This window comes from Semicossyphus pulcher, unplaced genomic scaffold (genome assembly GCF_022749685.1).
Source record: "Semicossyphus pulcher isolate SPU_LCO1_2020_fin unplaced genomic scaffold, fSemPul1.0.p SCAF_16, whole genome shotgun sequence".
Lineage (NCBI taxonomy): Eukaryota > Metazoa > Chordata > Actinopteri > Labriformes > Labridae > Semicossyphus > Semicossyphus pulcher.
In genome coordinates this window covers 19,988,060-20,011,917 of record NW_027211670.1, presented here as the reverse complement: position 1 = coordinate 20,011,917, position 23,858 = coordinate 19,988,060, and the positions used below count along the sequence as shown (strand labels likewise).

Here is a 23,858-nt window from a genome sequence, read left to right as displayed (position 1 = left end):
GTTTTCAATGCTCAGAAGATCACAAACAAAATCCATTTGCTTACACAGAATGTCGAAGAGACAGACAAATAGATGGACACATTGTCAAAACAAACTAAACTTAATGAACAAAAGTATGTGGACGCCCGGTCTGCATAACTTTGGTTTAGGGTTTGTCATCAGATTTTTTTTAGGTGCAAAAACAACGTGGAGGATGGTACGAATACACGACTGAAGGAGGCAGATACAAGGAAATAAAAGACTTACGGTCAATCAATAATGAATGAATGTTATATAAATAAAAAAAAAACAATCAATAAAAAATTGAATGGTTATGGTTTCTTATCAGGCAAGGATTGGTTATATCCATTGATATGTTTGGACTTTGCCGTGACCTGAGCGCTGCCTGCTAGGTTGGCCTTATTGCCTAATCATCACTGCACAGGCTAAAGGCTGATTTATACTCTGTATAAAAAAAATGCAACCATCGTGACATCCCCAGTTTGTTTGTGGAGTGCTGTTTTGAAGCCCCTTGTTAAATATTATTGCCGTTCCCATTTTGTTTTTCTGGAGCATGGAGTGACCATATTTGGACGAGAGGGTGGAGCTGGAGAGCAGCCAGGGGTTGGCAGATGCTAAGTTATTGAAGCTATACAGTCCATGCTCAAGGCTAATTCATTAGCTTGCTAATAGTATAATTAACAACAGTTCTAAGCTTAATCCAAAAGGCAACTGGGCTTGGTTGAAGTTCTTGAAGACGTTTCACCTCTCATCCGAAAGGCTTCTTCAGTTCTAACTCACTGGTGGACGGAGCGAGAGACCTACAGGGGCCGGTTGCACCAACAGGGCTTACACTGGTCTTAAGCTATGTTGGTCGTAACTTGGCATTCTAAGTCCGACCTAATAGTTAAGCCGGTTGCACTATCTAGGATTAAGCCCTCTTCTCACTAAGATTGGGTGTAAATCTTACGCCTAGTTAATAGCAGGCATAAAGTCGAAATAGGTCGTCAGCAAGCTTTTTTGCCTTGCTGAGCAGGTCTTTCCACTTTTTGCAGACATCACCCTCTGAGCGGAGGCGGCCCAAGTCTGAACAGTTATTTATAGCATCTGTTATCTCCTTCCATGTCGATTGTTTCTTGTGTTTGTCTCTATATTTGACTGCTTTGCAGAAAATTATGATTACCAACAAATAAGCAAAATATTGGACAGAGTTAACAGTGTAAAGCAACGGACACTGACGTGAGCATTCACATGAACGCGCATCGCTAAGACCAGCGAGTTAAGATCAGGCTTAAGTGTGGTTGGTGCAACTGTCGTAAAGTCCATTCTAAAGACTGGTCTTAACAAAGACCGACTTAGCAGTTAGGACCAGGCTTAGTAAAGACCAGTCTGTGCAACCCGCTCTAGAGGCTTATATTTCTAGCTCCGTCCACCAGTCAGTTTAGAACTGAAGAAGCCTTTCGGATGAGAGGTGAAATGTCTTCAAGAACTTCAACCAAGCCCAGTTGCCTTTTGAGATTAGATTTGAATTACCATGACCTGAATGACTGAGAACCTTCACAGAAATAAACAACAGTGTTTGCCACGGAACGAGAATCTATTTGTGGTGGTTGCTAATTGGAGTTGTTTAGACTAAAAAAGCGTACAGAGCTCGTGGAACCCAGCAGAATTACAGCTCACTTGCACACTTCATGGGTGTGATAGTGAACGGAACAAACCCGGGTAACTTAAATAACCTTTTGTATTCATCACTACTGTCGCTGTCTTCTAACACCCATCCTGACTCTCATGGACCGCCAACAATAACATGAGACTAAAGGAGCTGAAAAGCCAGGTATGCTTAGCGTGGGACAACAATACCTGCTAAATAGTGCTAACATAATTTTATTGCAAAGCTAGATTTTCACTCACCAAAAAAATGGAACACATTATTGGACGGCCTGTTAGTATAACAAACTGACAGCAACCTATACGTGCAATATTCGGGTTTAAAAAAATCTCCCAAAGGCACTTACACTACAAACATACCTGAGATTTCAACAGGAATTAGCAAAGGTGAAACCTAGCAGAGAGCTTGCGGCAACTACATGTCACTCAAATCACAACCTGTGCAGTAATCATGAATGGGGAATTGAGCTATAGAGACCAAAATGTTGTGTTTTACATGCTTAATTCTGCTGGAAAGTTGCACGTCTTTGGGCAAAATGGGGATCGACTCGCTTGTGGAGCCGGCCTCAAGTGGCCACTTGAGGAACTGCAGTTTTTGCCGCTTCTGCAAGGGCTTTATATTACAGCCTGAGAGGTTACTTTATGCAAATATGTGATGTGCAACCTTTTCAGAAGAGTGGAGGAAACATTATTGTGTATCTGCATGGTTTGATACAACTAGAGACAGGTTACTTTAAAATTTGATGAACTCCTTTAAAGAGCTGAAAAACGGGCACAGAGGACTAATCTCTGATCCAGAAAGAATTTACACCCCTGCGTCTTATGAGCAAAAGTATCTGTGTGAAGTAAAGCACGACCACATGGCTCATATATGAAGGAAAGGGGGGGGTAGTGTGAGATGTGAAACAGATGTTACTCTTGTTTCGGAGGCACTGATGTCGACACCTTTACACAGAACAGAAACTGTGTGTGTATGACAAACAGGGGAAGGCTTCCCATAAACACCTGTTTTGTTACGGTTAATATCTCCCGTCATAGCGAAGAAGTGATGGCCTCAGTGAAAGAGGAGAGAGAGAGAGAAAGAGGGGGGGGGGGTCACCTCCGTCTGTGAAAGAGAAGAGCTCATGTGGGATGAACACATTCGTTTATTCATTCGGCCCGTCTATTTTCAGCCCAGTGGGTTTATGGTTATTGGAAAGGCGTTGCCGCCTCGCTCCTTCCCAGAAGGAGTCAATATTTCTCCCTCTCCTTCATTTCTCCCTCTCTGCCTCTTTTTCTCTAATTCAATATTTTCTCCAAAACAACACTCACCCCTCCGCAGCACAGGCAAGGAATGCTGGGAGGCATTTGAGAGAAACAAAACACACAAGCAAAGACAAAAAAGCACACACACACACACACGCACACACACAGACAGAGTGTGAGGTTACAGTGCCAACAGGGATCCCGGAAAAACTCCTGCTCAGGACGTCTCCCACTTTCTCCGTCTTATCACACTTATCCATCGCGGCTCTGTCTCGCTCACAGATGCATCTTTATCTCCCTCCGTTCGCGGCTCTTGTGGGACTCTCGAGACCGACTGTGGCCTTTTTACGATGCTGATGTTTGCTAATGACTTTTAATGATGACTTGTTATGGCTCATAAAACCTGCCTCTGTTACTGGCAATATCAACTTTAACTACAGCACGGTGCGGTCCTGATAACACACACGGGTACTTTTATCGGGTGATTAAAATCAGACAAGACAGCATGAGCGTGCACACGAGTGGGAAATGTGTGTGAGGGGAGGGAGGGGGGGAGATGGTGCCCGTGATTGGTGAATGCAGTTGTACCATTTGTGGGTCAGAAAGAAAAAAACTGCCAGGAGGAGGAGGGGGTTGTTTTGTAATGAGTGAACCTTTCTTGTAGCCTAATCTCACTCTGTGGTAGATAAATTCCCACAAGCCATCACCTCCAAATATTGACTTAGACCCAGAGGCATGAGGGAGCTGGGGCTTTATGGCTGGTAAAAATAGAGGGTATGGCTGGATATAACCAGTTAATTTTGGGCCTGAGCCCACAGCTCCATCATCTGTGTGTATATACGTATGTCTAATGGGGGGAGGGGTTGCAGGCAGGCTTTCACCTCCTTTCTGCAGCAGTAAGATAAATGGATGATTGGTGACAGCTAGGTGGAGTTAGCTCTACAGCTCGGCACAGGGACAAAAGGTCAAGCCAAAACTGGTGTGTGACCCCCGAAGAATCTCAGGGTGTGACAGTTATTTCAGAGCACCACAACATAAAACACACATTGTACGCAGTGCTGGCATAAGAGCTGACAGACACGCACAGATGCACATTTACACACAACATGCCTCCCTTAATGCAGGCCATGGTAATGCCTGATACTTTTTACACTAACATTTAAAAACGATCACAGATATCTTATTCCTGCATTAGAGAAACAATGCACTACACCTTTAAATCAGTAACCTGAATACACAGGTAATAGACACTACAGCTGCAACAATGAGTAGATAGAAAATTAATCTGAAATTACTTTTCATGATCAACTAATCAAAAATGTATTTGGTGTTTCCAGGTTTTTAACGGTCTCAGATTTTCTGTTTTATTGTTTGTTAGGACAAAAGTCATTTGAAGACATCATGTCTGATTTTTTAAAATTGTTTTTCCAATATTTTATGTGATAATTGATACATTAAAAAAATAACAGACACTTTTACTGGTAATAGAAATGATCATAAATTGCAGCCCTATTAGACAGGCAACATTTTTTACATTAAGTATAGTAATCTGACAAGTGTAAATTTTTAGGATCAATTTTTACTGTTTCCATGAAAAAGTTGATTTAATTCTGGTACTTTTTAAATGTCATTCAGTCCAGTTTAAATCCACCACGTGAAACTGCAGCCTTACAATTTACTATCTTTTCTTAAACACAGTATGGACACACATTTGAGACTGCATGTAAAGAACTACAATAAACCGGAGTGTTATTTATATGTAATCTGTACATGAACAAATCAGAAAAGATTATTTACCAATTAGATTTCCGTTTTTAAATGACTTATAGTTTTGATGGAGTATATAATAACAGAAGTTATATGTAGACCGTCATAATTAGCTTTGTTTGGCAAATGGCACCACCTTGAGGTCCAGACTGTTCTGTGCATGTGTGTGAGCAGATAGGTAATCCATTACCTTCCCTTGCAGTCAATGATTATCGATAACAAGCGAACGATACAAAGTTCAAAACAAACGAGACACATGAGCTCGTTAGTAAGTTGAGCATCATGTCTTCGAAAACACTATCCTGCAGGATTTTGCTTAAATTTTTGAATCATGGTGTCGCCGCTTCAAGTAAACGGTTTAGAGCACGAGAGGCAGCAGCTGCGGTGCTGGGACGAAGCTCCGCGCGAGGTTATTATAACTCCGGTAAGCCCGGGTACTCGGACCCGGGCGGAGCGGCCCACGTTCGGGTGGTGGACCTGCGTAGCGACACGGTGACAATGCCCGGGCCGGCGATGCGTCAGGCCATGGCGGAGGCCGTGGTCGGAGATGACGTGATGGGAGAAGACCCCACAGTTAACGGTTAGCCCGAAACGTTAGACCGTAGTGAGGCTAAAGTTAAAGGATCATTGTAGTTATTAGGGATGTGCATTAGCAAGACTCTGGCGCTACATCACGATATAGATCTTATGACTCAAAAAATTACGATATATAGGTATACTAAGCAATGAGTACTGTCAAAGTATTAATAAGGAAACACCATAAAATCTGTTTTAAAGCTTCCCTTTAATGCAGTGTATTAAATATTGTTTTAATGTAAACATTTGGATCTGCATTTGAATTAATCAGTCCTTGTAATATCTGACATTACAGCACTAAACTATTTTTTTGCAGTCTCTTGCAAAATTAAAGAGCTCATATGCTACTCATATGCATGCTAATAAAGAAGTTAATGATGAACATACAGTATGTACCTTAATATAAATTGTTACGGTGAAATGCTTTGTAAATTTGTCAGTATTTGTTTTAATTTCTCCAGAGTTACAGAAAATTGCAGCAGAAATGTTTGGGATGGAGGCCGCGCTGTTTGTCCCCACTGGAACCATGAGTAATCTCATCGCAGGTGAGCTGTGCATTCATAAACAGAGTCTGAATCAATTTTTACGAGGTCAGAATGGTCGTAAATGTGAATGCATTTCATCAATCAGTGATGGTGCACTGCAGAGAGCGGGGAGACGAGATGATTGTGGGCGATCTGTCCCATTTGCACATATATGAGCAGGGAGGAAGCGCACAGGTGAGTGGAGCAGGGCAGTAAGCACTCGCAGTGGCCTAGCCTTCATCTGCGGTGCATTCAATGTGTATTTTTGTGTTGACACAGCTGGCTGGTGTCCACGCCACCACTGTGACCACCCTCCCTGATGGAACATTTGACTTGGATCAGCTGGAATCAAAGATCCGCCATGGTTACCCCGACCCCCACTACCCCCGCTCACGCCTCGTTTGTGTGGAGAACACACACAACATACAGGGAGGACGTGTGCTGCCTCTGACCTTCCTGCAGGATGTGTGTAGATGTGTTTTTTCTTTTACAACTCATGCTGATGGGAAAAAAAAGCAACTGCGATACCTTCCTTCCAGTAGCTCTCACAGGTTTTATCATCTTCTGATGCTTTGTTTTCATCTCTAAGGTCCGAGCTTTAGCGGATAGATACGGCCTGTCAGTTCACATGGATGGAGCCAGGGTGATGAATGCTGTTGTGGCTCAGGGGGTGCCTCCATCCACCATACTGCAGCACACAAACACCGTCAGTGTGTGCCTCTCCAAGGTGGGGCTGCAAAACACAAAGACACAGAATGGAAAAGAACTTCAAATCCATGTTTTGTTCAATTCAACATTTTAGCAGAAGCAGAAACAAAACTTCTCCAAAGTGGATTTCTCATCACGTTGTGTGACAGGGTTTGGGTGCTCCTGTTGGGACCATGCTGGCTGGACCCCAGGACTTCATATTCCATGCACGCCGGTGCCGTAAAGCCCTTGGTGGGGGGCTACGGCAGGCTGGTATATTAGCAGCAGCTGGAAAACTGTCTTTACTAGAGATGGTAGATAGACTGGAGGAGGATCACCGCAATGCAAAAACCTTTGCTCAAGGTGAGAAACTCATATTTTTGTTTATGAAATTAAAACTATTAACTAGCTGACATCAAAGTCCTGCCTTTAACTTCCTGTTTTATCATCCCTTCCAGCTCTGCTCGACTGCGACCCTCCCCTCTTCGCAGTAGACATGGCTGCTGTGGAGACAAACATCCTCCGTTTCCGTCTCCAGGAGCCCAGTTTAAGCCCCTCTGAGTTCTGTGCCCGCATGGGTCAGGTTGGCGAGGGAGAGGAGGCCGCACTGGGTCAGGGGACAGCCGTTCTCATGTACCCTCATTTTGGAAATTCAGTTCGGGCTGTGTGGCATCTTGGGATTTCCCCTGAAGACACACAGATGGCCATCAAGAAAATGCAATTTGTTGCCTCTCAGTACTTGGAGGAGAAACTCAGGGCCCAGTAAATCCTGGTAACTTAAGGTTTGTTATCTAATTACAAAGATTAATCAAAGAACAATCTACAGACTAATTATGAAACATGGTGACTGGGGATGCACCGATGCATCGGCTGAATCTACCGATATCGGTTGACAGACATCGGCCCATCGGCAAATAAGGTGGCATGCGCCGATGGCAGTAGCCGTTATTTTTATTATTTAATTACTTTAATTGTGCAGTAAAATTAATTGTAAAATAAAAGTATTTATTTTTTCCGAAAGATTTTTTTTGCTATGACCAGGAGATTCTAAAACAGGCTAAGTGCCCAATCAGACAGAACGCGTTTTAGCAGCTGCTTTTGTGTTACAGAGCGCCTTGTGATTTTCCGCTCTGTGCACCTCGTGTTTTTGAGGAAAGTCTCTGTCTTTATATAACAAATCAAACTCAATTCAGCCTTTGTAATTCTTATGAAAATTATAATAAATGTATTGAAATACTGTTTCTTTCTGAGTTTCTTGATTTTAAAGTATTTTGTAGGGTTTATTTTATATTTCTTGTTACAGAGACACAAAAGACAGGACATACTACAAAGGTTCCCATCCAGACATGAAACAGTGATGCTTTAGTTCATGGTTGACATTAATATATATATATATACATCTCAAAGACATGATACTATAAGCGTTACAGTACTCAATATTTCATTTGACAAAATAAAAGTTTTGTTTTATTTTAGTTTTTTTCCCCATATATTGAGAGCGGTGTTCATCTTTAATTTCTGCTGAAACGATCATGAAAACATGTCGCATAGGTTCTAAATTGCAATAATCCTACTGTCACAAGATGGCACTGCTGTATCAATCACTGCTATGAAGTGATCTCAGGCAGAAACTAAGACAAGAATGTATTTATTTCTGTTACTTACTGACCATTTCCTGTATGTATGCTCGATATAGTTGACATATCGCCTGTGTTAGATGTAATTTATGTAAAACGAAAACGTTCTGGCAGCGGTGGGATTCGAACCCACGCCATCGAAATGACTGGAGCCTAAATCCAGCGCCTTAGACCACTCGGCCACGCTACCACGCCGCGAAGACCAAAAGGATCACGTAAAATAAAATACAACAATTGTAATACATTTGCGGACTGTTTATGATCTACATTGTACTTTAAATTATCTCACGTTACGTTGCAGAATGTGACATCCTGGTAACTGAGAATTATGGAAGTCAATGCATGTATCGGATTTTGCTTCTAGATATACAGTAAACAGATGTTACTAATATTAGTTTATTTACCCCAGCCCACCCCAGTGTTATCCCAAATGTATTGGTTAGCAGGACGTTAGCTTAATGGCAACGGTTGGAACATTAAAATAACGGTTACTTACTTAGCAGTTAGTTGCCGTTAGATCCGTTAGCTAGCATTCACAAAGAATTTACATTTTGTAGATACACTGTAAATAAATTAAAGCTAGCTTAACGTCGTGTTTGCAATATGTTGTGTGACATGTCACCTGTCGCACTAGCCCTAATTTATATGTGCAGTCAGAAATTCCTAACTCTTGTGCTATCTGAAGCTCTTCGAGTTTTCCCACACGAGGTTAACTACTCGGATGTCTAAAGGCACATGATACTTGTGTACAAAACCGACTGTACAGTGGGGCTAGCTTGTAATTCATCCAGTGCTACTTTAAGGTGCCCTTCCGTAATCGGAACTGCAAATGTCCCGCGTTTCTACTTTGCAATAACACGGACTAATTTTACTTAAATTGCATTGTAAATATTTTGAATGGCGAAAGACGGTTTAATTTCGTGAAATATGACGTCACTATTTAGATATATCCATTTAACTATTTTTACATTCCTTCATAGACCCAGTATTTTGCACTTATATTTCCGACAACACTGAAGGCAGCAGATTGTGGGGGCGCGGCTGTCAGAGAACAGTGTTGTACGTGCAGAGGGCCAACGTCACCGTGGTGGACGGTATCAAGAGCTACAGCTCAGCTCGCTGCCAGGCACGTCCCCGGACCTTCAGGATACATTGGAGAACCAGGACCGACCCAGTCCGGTTTGGGAGGAGATATTAACCGAAGCTGCAACCCTGACGGTCTGTTTAACGTCTGACTGAAAGACGGAAGAAGAAAGAGGAGTCTATCAAGATAAAGCTATTACAGGAGTGTCTGTTCCTTCGGTTATAAGGTTGTTTTTTTAATTTAAAACTCGCATCTAACTACAATTAAACTAGACTTTTTGATATGCTTTTAGGGGACATACTTTTGCAACATGCTGTAACATAATATAGTACAGCCATTGTTGCTGCTGCAGGATTTCTATGATAGCACGTTGCACAGGGAAGCAGAAGTGAAGGAACTTGTGTATCGCGCTGGGGTCTGCGTCCCTCTCCACCCAGCTGTTATTGTACCATCTGCAAACTCAAATTATATAGAACTGATTGGTGCTTACAGAAAACATAGTTTTAATTAGCTGGATTGCTTTTGTCTACTGAAGCTCACTGTTTATTGCTTTAATCCACTTTATGTAAGTGTGCTTTACTTTACTTTACTTTAATTCCATGCATGTGACGAAGATTTCCTGGCATAGCCCTTAGCCCTTTGAGATTATACAGATTGACTCTCTCACATGTGGCAGATATGCAAAGATGCGCGGCCATGATGCAGATTGTTTTGAACACGTACAACAGTAACGTGACTCCAAACTGTCTTTATGTGGCTGTACTTTCCACTCACTCTCCTCTCACAAAACAGCAGTCAACATGGAGGATGACCTGATGTTCAGCATGGAGGAGGATGATGGCAGTGCCAAGAGACCCCCTGTCCAACGCAGTGCCCCCCATCAGCGGGCTTCCTCCCTCAGTGACGCCAACGCCAGTGATGATGATGATGATGATGACCACATCATCTGCCCCATCCTGGACGACTCCGCCAAAGAAATCTGTCACTACCTGAAGAATCTGGTTTACACCCGGCAGCTGTCCAACTCTCTTCCTAAGACCAACTTTGTGTTCAAGGTGAGCCGGAAACATGAAGTGCATAATCTTATCAGAGACAGATGTACAGTAAAGGAAACAAATGTTGAAACAATTGAAGGAGTATTGTTTAGTCATGATCACAACACTTTTTATTTGTATGTTGTGTTCAGGAATAATCGTGAACTCATTCAGTTCTGCTATTTTCTGTGAGAACAGCTCTTTGCCTTAAAAGGAGAGATGAACTACGCTTGCACACATGCACCAGTATTTGGCTATTTGATATATACAGTGTATGACGTAGAAACCTGGTCAGCCGTCTCTTGGCTGCACTCTCTCTACAGAACAGGAAGTACCAGAGTGTGGTTTTCACCTCGTGTGCTTACGTTGCATGTAAACACGTCTCTCTCTGCTCTCACAGCAACATTAAAGGCTTAATTCAGTGCAAAGCTCCCCTTTATCAGAGCCGCGGCACCAGCCAGCAGCTGGGATGAATGGCCTGTTTTGTGTGGTGTTTTTAGTACCAAGTACCAAGGCAACAATGTTTCAGAAATATTTCAGGATTGGTTTGTGAATGTCAGATGTTTTTAATGCTGTGTATTGACAAGAAGCCGTCCATTTTCTTCACCTTTTCCACATAGAATGAAACAGAAACAGTGGCAGAACCTCGGTCGTACAAGGTTTTGTCCCAGAGCGCACGGGTATGTTAAAGTCTAAATTATACCTCCCTTTTCCCCTCCATCATTGACCATAGTCGCCTCCCTTTTCCTCGCTTTACTCTGTAATTTACTTTCCTTTTCCTTAACTGTTTCGTGATGTATGTTTCATTTCCCACAGTGACCTAATCAATGCATCCTCCCTTCTTTCAGTCTGTATTCCTGCACTTAATATAATTAATCCTTACAAATACCAAAAACAAATTGTTTTTTTTCCAAAGCTGCTTTAAAAGAATTTTTGGAATAAATGTGAAAATTCTTGGTGATGTGCTGCTGCTCTAAAATGTTCTAAACAATTCAGAAACATCCTAAAAGAGCATGGCTTTGCATTTTAGTACCACTACAGGGTTCAACATTAGTTCCTCAACTCTTGTGACCAGGCTGTTACATTTCTGTCGGCATGGAGAAGTCACTCACTTCTGCAGGCGAACGAGGTCTGTCGTACGGTGTGTCGTCACATCACTAGACGCGTCATATTTCTCCTCATGTAAATCCTTCACTCTAAATAGAAACACGTCTACATTTGCCTCCTCGACAGTGAGAAGTTGTGTACGAGGGGGACGATGTGTAGGGTTGGGGTTACTGGAGCTGGTTTGGATTACCAGAGACGTGTGATTCATGGTTACTACCAAGAAAGTTATTTTTGGAAAAGGCCACAACTGTAAATGGCCGTTGAACATCACATGGCAATCACATTCGTTTTGAATTGGAGGACAATTTTTTAAGGGCATAATATGAAACATTTTCACAATAGAATGTTTAAAAATGATCAGACATATGTGAACCAGTCTTCCATGGAACAGAAACAACAAATGAAACGCCACTAACTAGCTAGCTAACATGTGGCTGTTATTTGAGTTACATTTAAGGATTTGCATGACTTAAGGTAACGTAAAAAAATCCATTAACTCGTCCATGAACATGATTTCTGCCGGCGTTACATCAGATAAATGTTCATGAGCAGTTGTGGCTGTTTAACAATAAAAACAACAACTCCCATCCTATGCTACTTCACGACATCATCTATGTCTTTTGTTTTTGTTTTGATTGAGAGATCCCCAGCTGCAGACATTCCAGACTGTGCCTTTAAGTTATTTTGGACCTTGATTGACCCCCACTTACATCAACACTGTTAGTATGAGACTGCCTCATATAAAAAGCTCTATTATTTAATGATCACTTCATTAATTAATTAGATTTCCATGTCATTTAAATAATTTTGTGCTTTCTGACTTTGTTTGTTTATTTCTGTTTTCCCCTCCCTAACCTTCCTTCCCTCCTCATCTGCTCACTTTCAGGTACAAACTAAACAAGTGTCATCATTAGCACAGGCTCTAGTTTACACTGGTGTGTCCCGGTCTTGCTGTTACATGAGCTGCATTGAAGGCATAGGCTCGGCTGATTAAGCAAATACAAAGAGTATAAAGGGAGGCTGCTCATGCAGAAACTGTGAAATATAATTTGTTCAATTAGTGAGGACAATTACAGGTACTTAGAGGGGGACGGTGACACAGAGTGTGGTGCAGGAAGAGCAAAATAGGCTCAGCATTCAGTGGCTTCCCCTCTTCTTGTGTTCTAGGTCACCTTTCTTGAGACTTGACCTTTCCATTCTTTTTGCACAATACCAAACACTCTCAGCTAATATGTTTTTTTTCTGTTCATGGCGTCAGGACGCATGGAAACATGCCATCGAGAAGGCCAAAGCCATGCCCGACCCCTGGGCTCAGTTTCACCTGGAGGACATCAAGACTGAACCATGCATTCGTTACAGGTAGGAGTAACTCAGTGCGGCTGTTAATCAAGAGTAGTAATAAACCTTTTCATGTCATTGTCTTGGCAGGAAAAGCTCAGGTGAAACCAGCTTTTGAAACAGGTTTCATCAAGCTTTAAAACTTGTTTGCAAACAACTGCTATATATAGCATATAGCTTCTTAGCTGCTACGCCTCCATGCTCACCCGCTTGTTGCTAATTTTGCCGGTAAAAGTTAAAAGTGGGTTTGTCAGAATGATTTTTTTTTTCTTGAAAAATAGTTGCGAGCCAAAAGAATTGCTATTGAGCGCAGTGAGTCAGAGATAAAATCAAAGGAAACGGCTAGCTTAAACACTCAGCTAAAAGCTAGCAGGAACTACAGAATCGGGTTAATATGAAAAGATATACAGCCATCTATATAAACTATAAAATTATAAATATCCACCATATTTTAGTCTAAAGCCACTTTCCCACTGGTCAAAAACCTGTGCTTTTTTGCTCACTGCGAAAGGTTACAATCGGCATTCAGACCCGGGTCAAATGACTCTGCAGTAGACCCGGGTAATTATCGCCTCGGCTCTGATCGGCACTGATGGGAACACAAAACCCAGGTTGACACGCTAATCTCCGCCCCCTTTCCGGCACGATGCTGCCACCCGTCTCCGTCCAAGCAGTGCTCGAACATCGTTCCAAATTTGTCAGCGCCAAATTTGACAAATAGAGCAAACAAGTGATAGATACAATAAAGTCTAACCACCGCAACACCGCAAGAGACAATCGGCATTTATCAGCAGGTCTTTAAGGGTCTGAAAAACCTGCATCAACATGCTAAATTTCGTGGTAAGGGGTATAAGTCAACAGTGAGAAATCCCTTCCTTGATATCTCATCAGTCTTGAACTGTGCCGCAAGTGTCAGCATGTTTCACCGCTGGCTCATATCTCGGTAAGTGGTGCTAATCTTAAATGTTGACAAACATAGCTGCCCCTTGGCTGGGCATATTAAGCGCTGACGCCTTTTGGCCCGTCCAGTTCTTCTTTTTTTAACTTGTTGTGTAGGCGGGACACTTGAATGTTGACCTAGATATCACAGCCAACATCGCAGCTATATAACCACCACTTACAGAGTTCTCAGACGTGGCCAGCGTTATATTAAGAGTGGGACACAATTGAATGGGCGGGAGTGAGAAAGCAGGAAGAAAGTGAACTCCTTTGCTTTTGTGTGTGTGTGTGTGTGTGTTAGGTCTGTTACATAACATACAGGTCTGGGTCTATGGAGGAAAGAGGGATTGTCAGTAGCTCGGATTTACCCTCATGTTCTCTGTTCATGTGCTAATTTTACCCCCATGTAACCTCACTCCTCCTTCCCTCTCTTAAGCCCCTCTGTAGTATGAACTTGACGGAATGACAGTCATGGTACACTGTGTTCCCGGGCTGTAAACGTTATGTTGGCTGAAACCTGAGAGAGAGAGAGAGAGCACTGTTTTTAAGCGGAGAAGAAAAGCCAAATACTGAGTTTCTTGTGTGGAGACATTCAGGTTTGATCTGTGCAGCCGCACCTTTAGTTCATGCAGTATTTATTAACTCGGGACACACATGCCCTGCCAAGCCAAACAGACACACTGACCCAGACATACACTGTGTACACAAACAGCACATTTGTATCACCGTATTGACTGTTTGAGTTCTTCCCCGACGACCAAATCCAAAAAGTCTAAAAGGAAATAAGCTCAAATAAAATGACCTCTCTTAAAAAAGAGTGCACACACTGTTCTGTTTAAATGTTCTCTCCTTGTTGTTTTTCCGTTGAGAGGAAGCGACATGCTTTATGTGCCTCCACGATAAGACTGAAAACATGCCACTGACTGCCGACTCCCTCACAGAGGGCAAAGAGTAACTTGGCAAACGCTCGAGCCTGGAACTCTTTTAGAAGCTGGACCAGAGTTTAATTCACCACATGACAAAAGATTGTTGGCAGACAGCTCAGTGTTGTAGAGAGTCCAGTGGGAGTGATTTGTAATGTAACAGGTGGAAAGTGAAGACAAGCGCCCTTTTCTCCCCACAGAGCAGGGTCACAGGGTCTCCTCTGTGACGTAAAAGTGACCCACAGATGGAAAGTCTCACAGCCGCTCTGCTTTGTACGAGTTACAGTAGAATCAGCTGAAAAATATTTATAGTGTGGGTTTTTTTTGTCCAAAAAAGGTCAGAAAAGATTGAAAATAATTACTGTCCTTAAATTATTTATATTGTGTCACCAACTGTCCAAAACTTAGAGCTAAAGGGGGAAAAAAAGAACAGCAGCTACATCTCATGTTCATGAAGCTAAAACAAGCTAATGTTTGGTTAAAAGGCTAATTTAACCAAATTAGATTGTTGTTGTTAAACCAAAAATTTAAACAGAAAAAAACTCTATACTGTTATTATTAGAAATAATATGTATCTGGGGTCTGCTGTCATTTGAAAAGTACAGAAACAATGCCTACAGCCATGCCAGCAGCTCTGTGAAGATGTAGCTATTTAGGCTTTTAGCTAAATGCTAACATCGGCATGCTAGTAGGCTCAAAATGACGATGCTAACATGCTGATTGTAGCATGTGATATGTAATGTTGCCATATTTAGTAGCTCAGTTTAGCATGTTAGCATGCTAACGTTTGCTAATTCACAGTTAATGCAGCTTTTTTGTAGCTGTTTATTCAGAAATATGAGAGCGAGAAGGTTCTGCTTGATGTTACCACAATTAATCCAGCAGGAACATGAATGTATGTCCATTCAATACTTCTAGAGGTATTTCAATTTGGACCAAAATGGTGGACCAACTGACCGACAGAGGCACTGAGCTAGCTAGGCTAAAAGCTGTTAATGTGATTTAAAGGATCTTTTAGCATCAGCAATATGGCCGTTGATTTTGTCTTTATTTAATTTATAGGTACAATGCCATCACCGGGGAGTGGGCTCAAGACCAGATCCACATCAAGATGGGTGCCCAGGTATTACAGCTCTCTAGAAAATGACTGTTTTGCCCATATTTAGTATATCTTGTTTTGTAGTTTCTAATCTCTTATCTAATTGATTTCCTCTTCCTGGTTTCTCACAGCCTTTTGGAAAAGGAGCCATGCGGGAGTGCTTCAGAACGTAAGTAGAAATACAGTATTTCTCTACATTCGTCAGTTGTCATCCAGCGGATATTGCCCCCATGTCCTAGTAGCTGAGGCCTTTGTGGTCTCAGAGTAAACAAAACAGAAGGGTTTGTCTCCATAGACTGGACAGGACCAAATTCCTCACATTGCTTGTCTGGTCTTGAGAGGATGCTGCTGTCAAACTGAACAGAGCCAAAGATGGTACTGAGAATATCTCAGCTCTAAAAGGTCGTCCATGATGGCACTAAGGCTTATTTTTAACCTCACTGAATTCCCCAAATTAAATACATGATGTTATGGCTGCTCTGCTGTGTTTGCAGACTTACAGAGTGAAAGAGAAAAGGAGATAATAGACTTATTGTTAATGTTTAATCCTCAGTTATGTGGGAAATTTAGCAGAGAGGCATCCCAGCTGTCTGCTGTTCGCAGTATCACACACTCTGACAGAAGCCAGAGCACCAAAATAAATCCCCCTACGAGCCCAAACTGAAGCCGAAAATCAAAATAAAAAAACTATACATCTAAAGAGTGATTGATGTTCCTGTTGGGTTTGTACATATGAGGGTTGGAGCAGTTATACTAGGGTTAAAAACGGCTTTGGGGTGCTGGTTTAGGGATCAGCTTCCATCGTTTGGCGCATGTCATCTCCCACTCTCTGCTCCTTTCCTGTCTCTGTTCAGCTCTCCTCTAAATAAAGGCAAAAGCCAAGAAAAATAAGCTTTGGTTATAATTATAATATTTAATAAAGTTTTGCTGATTTAATATTTCTAAATATATTGTTTCCTTTCCCTCCAGGAAGAAGTTGTCCAATTTCTCCCACAGCAGCAACTGGAAGTCGGCGTCGAATTATGTGGCCAAGCGTTACATGGAGACGGTGGACAGAAGTGTTTACTTTGAGGACGTCAGGCTGCAGATGGAGGCCAAACTCTGGGGAGAGGAGTACAACCGCCACCGACCTCCCAAACAGGTACAACAAAAGTATTTACAGCCCACTGGTGTGCTCAGAGGTATATTCTAGATGCCCTTCATTTGAGCACTGACGGGCATGAACTGCTCATATTTGACTGCTCTTTATCTCTTTGTTATGTCAGGTGGACATCATGCAGATGTGTGTAGTGGAGATGACAGACAGACCAGGTAAACCTCTCTTCCACCTGGAGCATTACATCGAGGGAAAGTACATCAAGTACAACTCCAACTCCGGCTTTGTGAGGGACGACAACATCCGACTCACTCCACAGGTTAGTGACATCCACCTTTGTCGGTACTGAAACTCATTCAGCTTCTCATCGCTTCAGTAATCTTCATCCTTGTGTATCCATCAGGCGTTCAGTCACTTCAGTTTCGAGCGATCGGGTCACCAGCTGATCGTGGTCGACATCCAGGGAGTCGGAGATCTCTACACCGACCCGCAGATCCACACAGAGAAGGGCACTGACTTTGGAGATGGAAATCTAGGTACATATTCCCCTTCCCAGCAGGACACATACGTGTGAAATATAGTTCGATATTATGCAAGAAACATCTTCATCACACCTGTGTTCCAGGTGTGCGAGGCATGGCTCTCTTCTTCCACTCCCACCTGTGTAACAAGATCTGCAAGAGTATGGGCCTGACGCCGTTTGACATTTCACCCGCGGAGAAGTCCCAGCTGGACTGCACCAACAAACTGCTGGTAATCAAAACATTTGAATAGTAATAGATAAAGTTTCAGACGGGGGGCAGACATGTGTGACAGATTATTAGGACGACTGTAGGTACAAAAAAAATAACCCTGAGCTTTGGGAATGGTGACTAAAAAAACTGAGATTTAAGGGGTAAAATCCCAAATTATAAGAAAAGACATGATTATTGTCTGTGATTACAAAGTCGTACAAATGTAAGAAAAGTTAAGTCACAAATTTACAAGAAGAAACTCTTATATTTTTCACCAAGGAACGACATGATTTAACTCAGAACATCACCCCCCTCTCCCTGCTACGTTATTTTAAAAAGATCTACAATGGCCCTCATATGTTGCCGTAGAAATCCTCAGCCAGTCGGGATAAAAATACCAGTGAAAGTTCATGAAAAAAAAACAAATAAATAAAACTTGGGGAAAAGATTTATTGCATGTCATGTTTTTTTAGATGCGTGTTGTGCTCCGCTTTGGGATCCTGTTTCCTGTATGAGAATTATGGTTATGCAGCTGAAGAGAGGAGCTATTGTAGGATTAACATGACGAGGATGCTTAATACTGTATATTGTTTCCATTTCCTCGAGAGATTCCTCTGTTTTTTTTTCAGAAGTCGGCTCAGACAGTTCTAAGAGGCTGTGAGGAGCCCTGCGGTTCGCCTCGCGTTCGCACCTTATCAGTCGGCAACCGAGCTCCTCCGCTGTTGTCCCGCATGTCCGAGACGTCGTCTGCGGACGAGAACATGAGCGACGTGGACTCCGTTCCCTGCTCGCCTCTCATCCTGCCCTGCTCCCCGCTGGGTGCACCGGGATTGATGGGAAGGTCTCCTTTTGGAACAGGCATGAAGACACTATTGCATAATCGTGTGTAAAGTATATCCTGCGGTTAAGCAGTGTGTAGATATTGTTAATGTGTTATCTCTATAATTTACAGGCTTATCTTTTACTGGGATGTACGAACATGACAGAATGAACAATAACAACACAGGTGAACACAAGGTGAGCAACAAGTCAGTGAATGTGACGCCAAAAACACAGAAACATGTCAGTAAATCTGAGGTCCCAAGAGCTTTATGTTTATGATAGGAGAAGTAAATCATACAGACGTTAAAGGGTCAAAAACCTCATTGGGACACTCATTGACTGTATTTATTCTATAGAGCCACTTGAGAGCATTGCACACCATACTAAGTTAGAGCAGTGGTTCTCAGCTGGTCTCGCCTCAGGACCCACCGCCACCTCCTTCATGACAAATCACCACCCAAATTTCTGAAATGTCTCACCCAGTCAAATTTCTTTAATAAAAATGGTACAGTTTGGACCCGAGACGTAAGAAAACATCACGGTATGTCAGCTTCATGAAACACAAAAGTATAATTTTTATTAAGACACCCAAAATGACCAGCAGGTAGCAGTGTGAGGACAATATTCCCTCTACAATTCATTCAATTAGCAGCATTTTTTCAATGGAAATAAAGTACAAAAAGTGCAAAATAAATGCAACTACTGTCAGGCTCTGTGTGACTAAACTACACTTCTCCTGCCCGCATGTCAAAGGAAACCTGCTCCCTTCAAAATAAAAGCACAGCATAGATTTTTTTCGTTTTGTTTTTTCACGCAAACAGAAAACAGCTCTGCGACCCACTTTTGGGCCCCGACCCACCACTTGAGAACCATGGACTTTGAGTAATGTTGCAACTTACCTCTTTGGTGCGACCGCTTTTATTTTTGTAATGCATAATTTGAGCATCACTTAATAATTGATGTTATAACACGGCTAAATTTGACATATACACAACTGCTGCTGAGACCTGGGGCTGATTGTCGTCACACCTTGTCGACTTTGAGCTGTGCTGTCCCGACTCCAAGACTTCAGACACACTCTATATTCTAGACAATGATTTGTTTAAATATTTGATTTCTGCCTGTAGGAACCTGATAGTGGCGGAGACAGCGGCTACCCGAGTGAGAGGAGGAGCGAAGGCGACCCAAACGACCACGTGGACGGGGTACACGTTTCTATTTGACTTTGTGATGATTACGTTTTAGCCAGAAATGTCAAGAATGTGTCAAAAAAGAGACACACACATATCCCACTGATAAACAATACCAAGTGATGCCTTTTTGTATGTCTGACATCTACCCTCAGAACATATTGAACATATTTGAGACATGTAGCTAATTTGAATTATGTGTTGACATGTTAGACTTGTTCCTGCCTGTAGCTCACTCTCTCCGTTTATCCTCTCAGTAGTAGTAGTTAGTGTGTTAACATTTCCTCTCCTCCACATGAAGTTTGACTGTTTGTGACAGTAGTTTTTATAATGCATGTTGTATCATCACGTAGGCCCACCATCGCTCCCACAGACATTATTCTGAGTCGGATGAGGACAGTGTCAAACGGGTAAACAAACAGAGAGAAAACAGTGTGCAAACGTCATCCTCAATCATCATCTCATAACCCTCCTTCTGATTTTCACTCTTTGTTTTTCCCCCTTTTTGATTAACATTGAAGCTGTTCCTCACCTTCTTCTAATCCAGCTCCTCCTGCTGTTTGTGTTCATTCACTAGAGGAAGATGGTAGCTCCTCCCAGAGCCTCTGCAGCTGTAAATTCATACAATCCGGAGGGTGAATGGGTGATTATTTGCATGGACGCCTTTCCCTGAGCAGTCCTGTGCAGTCTTATTGCTGTAGAGCTTTATAAAGCATGAGTCTTATGTCGAGATTTGAGCATTTGCGCAAGCTGCTGCTGTTTCTATTCTTCCTTTATTGCCGGTTTAGTGACTTAAAACTGCAAAATACCCCAAATTACAGATGAGATTTGGAACTGAAACACCATCTACCTCTCTTTCTTGGAGCTCTACCATTTGTCTAATGATTCTCTCCATCATAACTTTGTGTGTGTGCTCCTGTTTTCATGCTTTACATGATTTTGCATTCACTGCAGCCTAACAGGGATGTACTCCTCCAGCTCGCAGCTCACAATGAGTTCAATTAAAAGCAGGCTAATTTGGACGAGTACACCCCTGAAACTTTTCAGCTTGCACCTGATTTACCTCCATCATATAAATGTATTTTCTCATAATTGCTGTGAGAAACTGATGCAAACGTTAGCCCTTTTTTTTCACTCAGCTGACGGAGGAGAAGTGGAGCTTCTACCACTCGTCTCGCGCTCACGTCCACCGTCCTTCTTGTGTGGCCACGGAGGTGGAGCGACTCGAATCTCTGCTGCAGAAGAAGATCGGTGTGTCGATCCTCGGGAAGGTAAAACATCACACTGGTGATCCTCGAGCGAACTTATGCAACCTCTAAAAACATATATAGAATCAACAATCATAAGGTGTGCCCGTGCTTTAAGAGAAGAAGATCTGCAATCACTCCTCTTACTGCTAAGAGGCCAACGTATCTTATGGCTGATTCACCTGTTGCTGCAGGATGCTGGGTTTTAAGATAAGTAGCACTTCTTGAATACATCGTGGATCTCCTTCCTCCTGCTCAGGTCCACCTTGCGATGGTGCGTTACCACGAAGCGGGTCGTTTCTGTGAGAAGGACGAGCAGTGGGATCAGGACTCGGCCATGCTCCACCTGGAGAGAGCTGCTCTGTGCGGAGAGCTGGAGGCCATCGTAGCTTTGGGGCAGTGCTGTCTGCAGCTGCCGCATCACATCCTGCCTGACATGGAGCTGGAGGTGACATGCATTTTATTTATGTATTTATTTTTTCTACAGAATGCAAACTTGTGTTCCAACATCTTTGTGTTTTTGTCAGGATAACGCAGGAAACAGGATGAAAGGTTTTAAGTATCTGCTGCTGGCTGCTGAGGCGGGTGACAGATTCGCTATGATCACTGTGGCCAGAGCCTTTGACAACGGGATCAATCTGTCAGCTGACCGGTGAGTGAAAGGGGTCGAAAGATGGATTCTGTTATCACAGTCATGGTTATAGTGCCCCCTGCTGGATTGTGCTGTGTAGGATGCTGAAGGGTCTGTGCTTCTTTGTTTTTCATGTTTATAATCCAGAAAGCAGGACTGGGGAGAAGCGATCCACTGGTACGACAGGGTGTTGAACATGACGGACTACGACGAGGGGGGAGAGTTCGATGGGACGCAGGACGAGCCGCGATACCTGCTGCTGGCCAGAGCGGCGGAGATGTACCAAGAAGGAGGCCACAACCTCACTGCAGACCCACAGAGAGCAGGTTCGAGTATGGCTTTTACACAGATCTCTACTGAAGTCTGTCCTTTGAGTATCAAACACAGAAATGTCTCAAACCTTCCCTGCAGCGTAAAATGTACCACTGCTCTTCAGCCATATGCTCAGTTTTGTCTTAAACGCTCATTATTTTCTCCACAGCATGGTTAACACTCTTCTGAACCATGTTATAGCCTCTGCACAACTCTAAAGCTTTGCTGGAAAAAGGGGTTTTAAGCAATTTATTGGCTAGGAGACATTTGTTTTGAAAATACTAAAGCCACAATTTTTGCAGGTACTAAACCTGCAGAAATGAGACAAAAAGCCACAGTGTAATTCTCACCTACAAAAGGTGAAATGCACCCTTAACTGCACTGCCAGGCCAACAGCATCTCTGTGCTCTGGTGCTTTTCATGTATTTAAATAAGGTACATGCAAACATCCAGGGCAAAGTAAGCCACTTTCCATGCAAATAGTGTTGGGAATTACGGCTCTTTGAAGGGAGCCGGATCTTATGGCTCCGTTTCTTTCCGAGCGCCGTTAAAAAGACCGGCTCATCGTTCGTGAACGTCACAACACTATGAGGCAGAGCGTGATAAGACTCGATATTCTCCCGCATATTAAAATTTCAAATGAAACAACAGAATAAGGTAGGAACAATTATCAACGTAATTTATTTGCCAATAATTAATAGTACAACTCTGTGTGACTACAGAGATGCCAACAAAAAAGCTTCAAACTTGGCGAAGGGTTATAATGTTGCTCACTGTCGACACTTTGTTGTGGCGACATGATTCCGCTGCATGTGACCTAGTATAGCGAAGTAGTAGTTGAAAAAACCTGCCCGTGGTAGGCAGGCAGGGAAATTTGGGCACAACTATAAAAAGACACCTACGACTCTGTTCCAGTCGTTCGCAGAGCCGTTCCAAAGAATCAAATCAGTAATTGTTGTAGGAAAATGGAGCTCAATTGAGCAGAGAACACTTGTTAGTAGGATGAATTCATTGTTGGTTTTGTTTTTTTCATGGGAATTATTTACCATTATAAAATATGTGAATATCTCCAGTCTAATCCTAACCTTCTCTCCCTTCAGGTGATTTGTTTACAGAAGCGGCAGAAGCTGCCATGGCGGCCATGAAGGGTCGATTGGCTAACCAGTACTACATGAAAGCTGAAGAAGCCTGGGCGCTAATGGAGGAGTAATTCAGGGATTCACATTTCTATCACAAAAAGGCCACAGGAGTTAAATTGTCTGACTGAGAGCCAGGCTAGTTTACATATTTTTTATTACAGACTGTTTTACCAATGGTGCTCAGCATGTGTGCGTTTAGCCTTGATCGATCTTAACAACCAGGTTTCTGTTTTTCTTTTCCTGTTTGTGAAGCTGCTCATCCTGCCTCCTCTTTTCCTTCTTTCCCTGTCTCTGTTTAGCTTTTGGCTTGATGAATGCATGAAAGAGACGAGCTAAAGATTCAAAACAAAGAGAAATGTTTACTTACTTTGATTCAAGCGCTTACATGTCTATGTTGGAAGAATGTGTTAAACAGTATAAAATTGTGAAATAAAGTTTGAATTGCTTTTTATGGGAAAAAAACACTTCTCTGTAGTTTTTCTTTTTACATCCAGCTCTATTCTTAAAGTGCGTTACTGAGCGGGTTAGGTTTCTATTGTTTTTCCAGGTGTCTTTGAATGATAGGAACATTTACTGTTCTTCAAGTGACTTTTATTTGTATTTTTCTATTGTTTCAAGATGCCTATAAAAATATATATATGTATATATAAGTGTATATATATTTAAGTATAGTATAAAATGTTAAATTTCAATAGTTCTGCCACCCATGTCAAAGCAAATTAACTGTTCAGTAGACCTTAACAGACCAAATTTGGCTATTAGATATCAAGATGAGGCCTGTCGCTTGCTTGTATAAGGTAGCGTGGCCGAGCGGTCTAAGGCGCTGGATTAAGGCTCCAGTCTCTTCGGGGGCGTGGGTTCGAATCCCACCGCTGCCATCATCTTTTTATGTTACTTCCTTTCTGAATGTATTTGATAGATACTGAATAGTGTACGTTCCAGAAACTGTGCCATAACTGCTTCAAAACCATCGAAAAGAACAATGACAAACGACAACTCTACGGTGGTCTCGCTGTGCATTGTGGGCACGGGCTCCTCCCCACGTGTCTGTGTGGAGCAGAGTCAACATGGTACCGACAG

The 23,858-nt window shown here is 42.5% G+C and overlaps 2 protein-coding genes and 2 non-coding genes across 6 annotated transcripts; 3 read left to right on the top strand and 1 right to left on the bottom strand.

Moving 5' to 3' along the window:
* Positions 1-4,941: 4,941 nt before the first annotated feature.
* tha1 (threonine aldolase 1) lies at positions 4,942-7,634 on the top strand. The gene is made up of 7 exons (XM_069663908.1): positions 4,942-5,239; positions 5,697-5,780; positions 5,866-5,954; positions 6,039-6,224; positions 6,349-6,486; positions 6,617-6,809; positions 6,905-7,634. The coding sequence occupies exons 1-7, from the start codon at positions 4,942-4,944 to the stop codon at positions 7,210-7,212; spliced, it is 1,296 nt and encodes a 431-aa protein (XP_069520009.1). The 3' UTR covers positions 7,213-7,634.
* A 557-nt stretch (positions 7,635-8,191) lies between these two features.
* Positions 8,192-8,273, bottom strand: trnal-uag (transfer RNA leucine (anticodon UAG)). Its single transcript has one exon. It is a non-coding gene; the product is annotated as a tRNA-Leu (tRNA).
* Positions 8,274-9,167: 894 nt separating this feature from the next.
* Positions 9,168-23,227, top strand: eef2k (eukaryotic elongation factor 2 kinase). Of its 3 annotated transcripts, none has more exons than XM_069665079.1 (19): positions 9,168-9,393; positions 9,963-10,222; positions 10,822-10,881; positions 12,567-12,667; positions 15,571-15,631; positions 15,739-15,776; positions 16,577-16,748; positions 16,873-17,022; positions 17,107-17,239; positions 17,329-17,456; positions 18,067-18,295; positions 18,390-18,454; positions 19,387-19,464; positions 20,027-20,092; positions 20,589-20,720; positions 20,956-21,144; positions 21,224-21,348; positions 21,475-21,653; positions 22,740-23,227. In XM_069665079.1, the coding sequence occupies exons 2-19, from the start codon at positions 9,968-9,970 to the stop codon at positions 22,847-22,849; spliced, it is 2,271 nt and encodes a 756-aa protein (XP_069521180.1). In that variant the 5' UTR covers positions 9,168-9,393; positions 9,963-9,967; the 3' UTR covers positions 22,850-23,227. The 3 variants fall into 3 exon arrangements, with proteins under 3 accessions (XP_069521180.1, XP_069521179.1, XP_069521181.1); XM_069665078.1 differs by having other exon boundaries at positions 9,960-10,222; XM_069665080.1 differs by lacking the exon at positions 20,027-20,092 and adding an exon at positions 19,803-19,859 and having other exon boundaries at positions 9,960-10,222.
* Positions 23,228-23,574: 347 nt separating this feature from the next.
* trnal-aag (transfer RNA leucine (anticodon AAG)) lies at positions 23,575-23,656 on the top strand. The gene has a single exon. It is a non-coding gene; the product is annotated as a tRNA-Leu (tRNA).
* The last annotated feature ends 202 nt before the right edge of the window (positions 23,657-23,858 follow it).

Excerpts from the sequence above, each read along its gene's own strand:
- tha1 (XM_069663908.1), top strand. The coding sequence starts at position 4,942 with ATGTCTTCGAAAACACTATCCTGCAGGATTTTGCTTAAATTTTTGAAT. Across the intron at positions 5,955-6,038 it reads AGCAGGGAGGAAGCGCACAG|CTGGCTGGTGTCCACGCCAC; the intron begins GTGAGTGGAGCA and ends GTGTTGACACAG. Across the intron at positions 6,810-6,904 it reads TGCAAAAACCTTTGCTCAAG|CTCTGCTCGACTGCGACCCT; the intron begins GTGAGAAACTCA and ends CATCCCTTCCAG.
- eef2k (XM_069665079.1), top strand. The coding sequence starts at position 9,968 with ATGGAGGATGACCTGATGTTCAGCATGGAGGAGGATGATGGCAGTGCC. Across the intron at positions 10,223-10,821 it reads AGACCAACTTTGTGTTCAAG|AATGAAACAGAAACAGTGGC; the intron begins GTGAGCCGGAAA and ends TTTTCCACATAG. Across the intron at positions 17,240-17,328 it reads CTTTGGAGATGGAAATCTAG|GTGTGCGAGGCATGGCTCTC; the intron begins GTACATATTCCC and ends CCTGTGTTCCAG.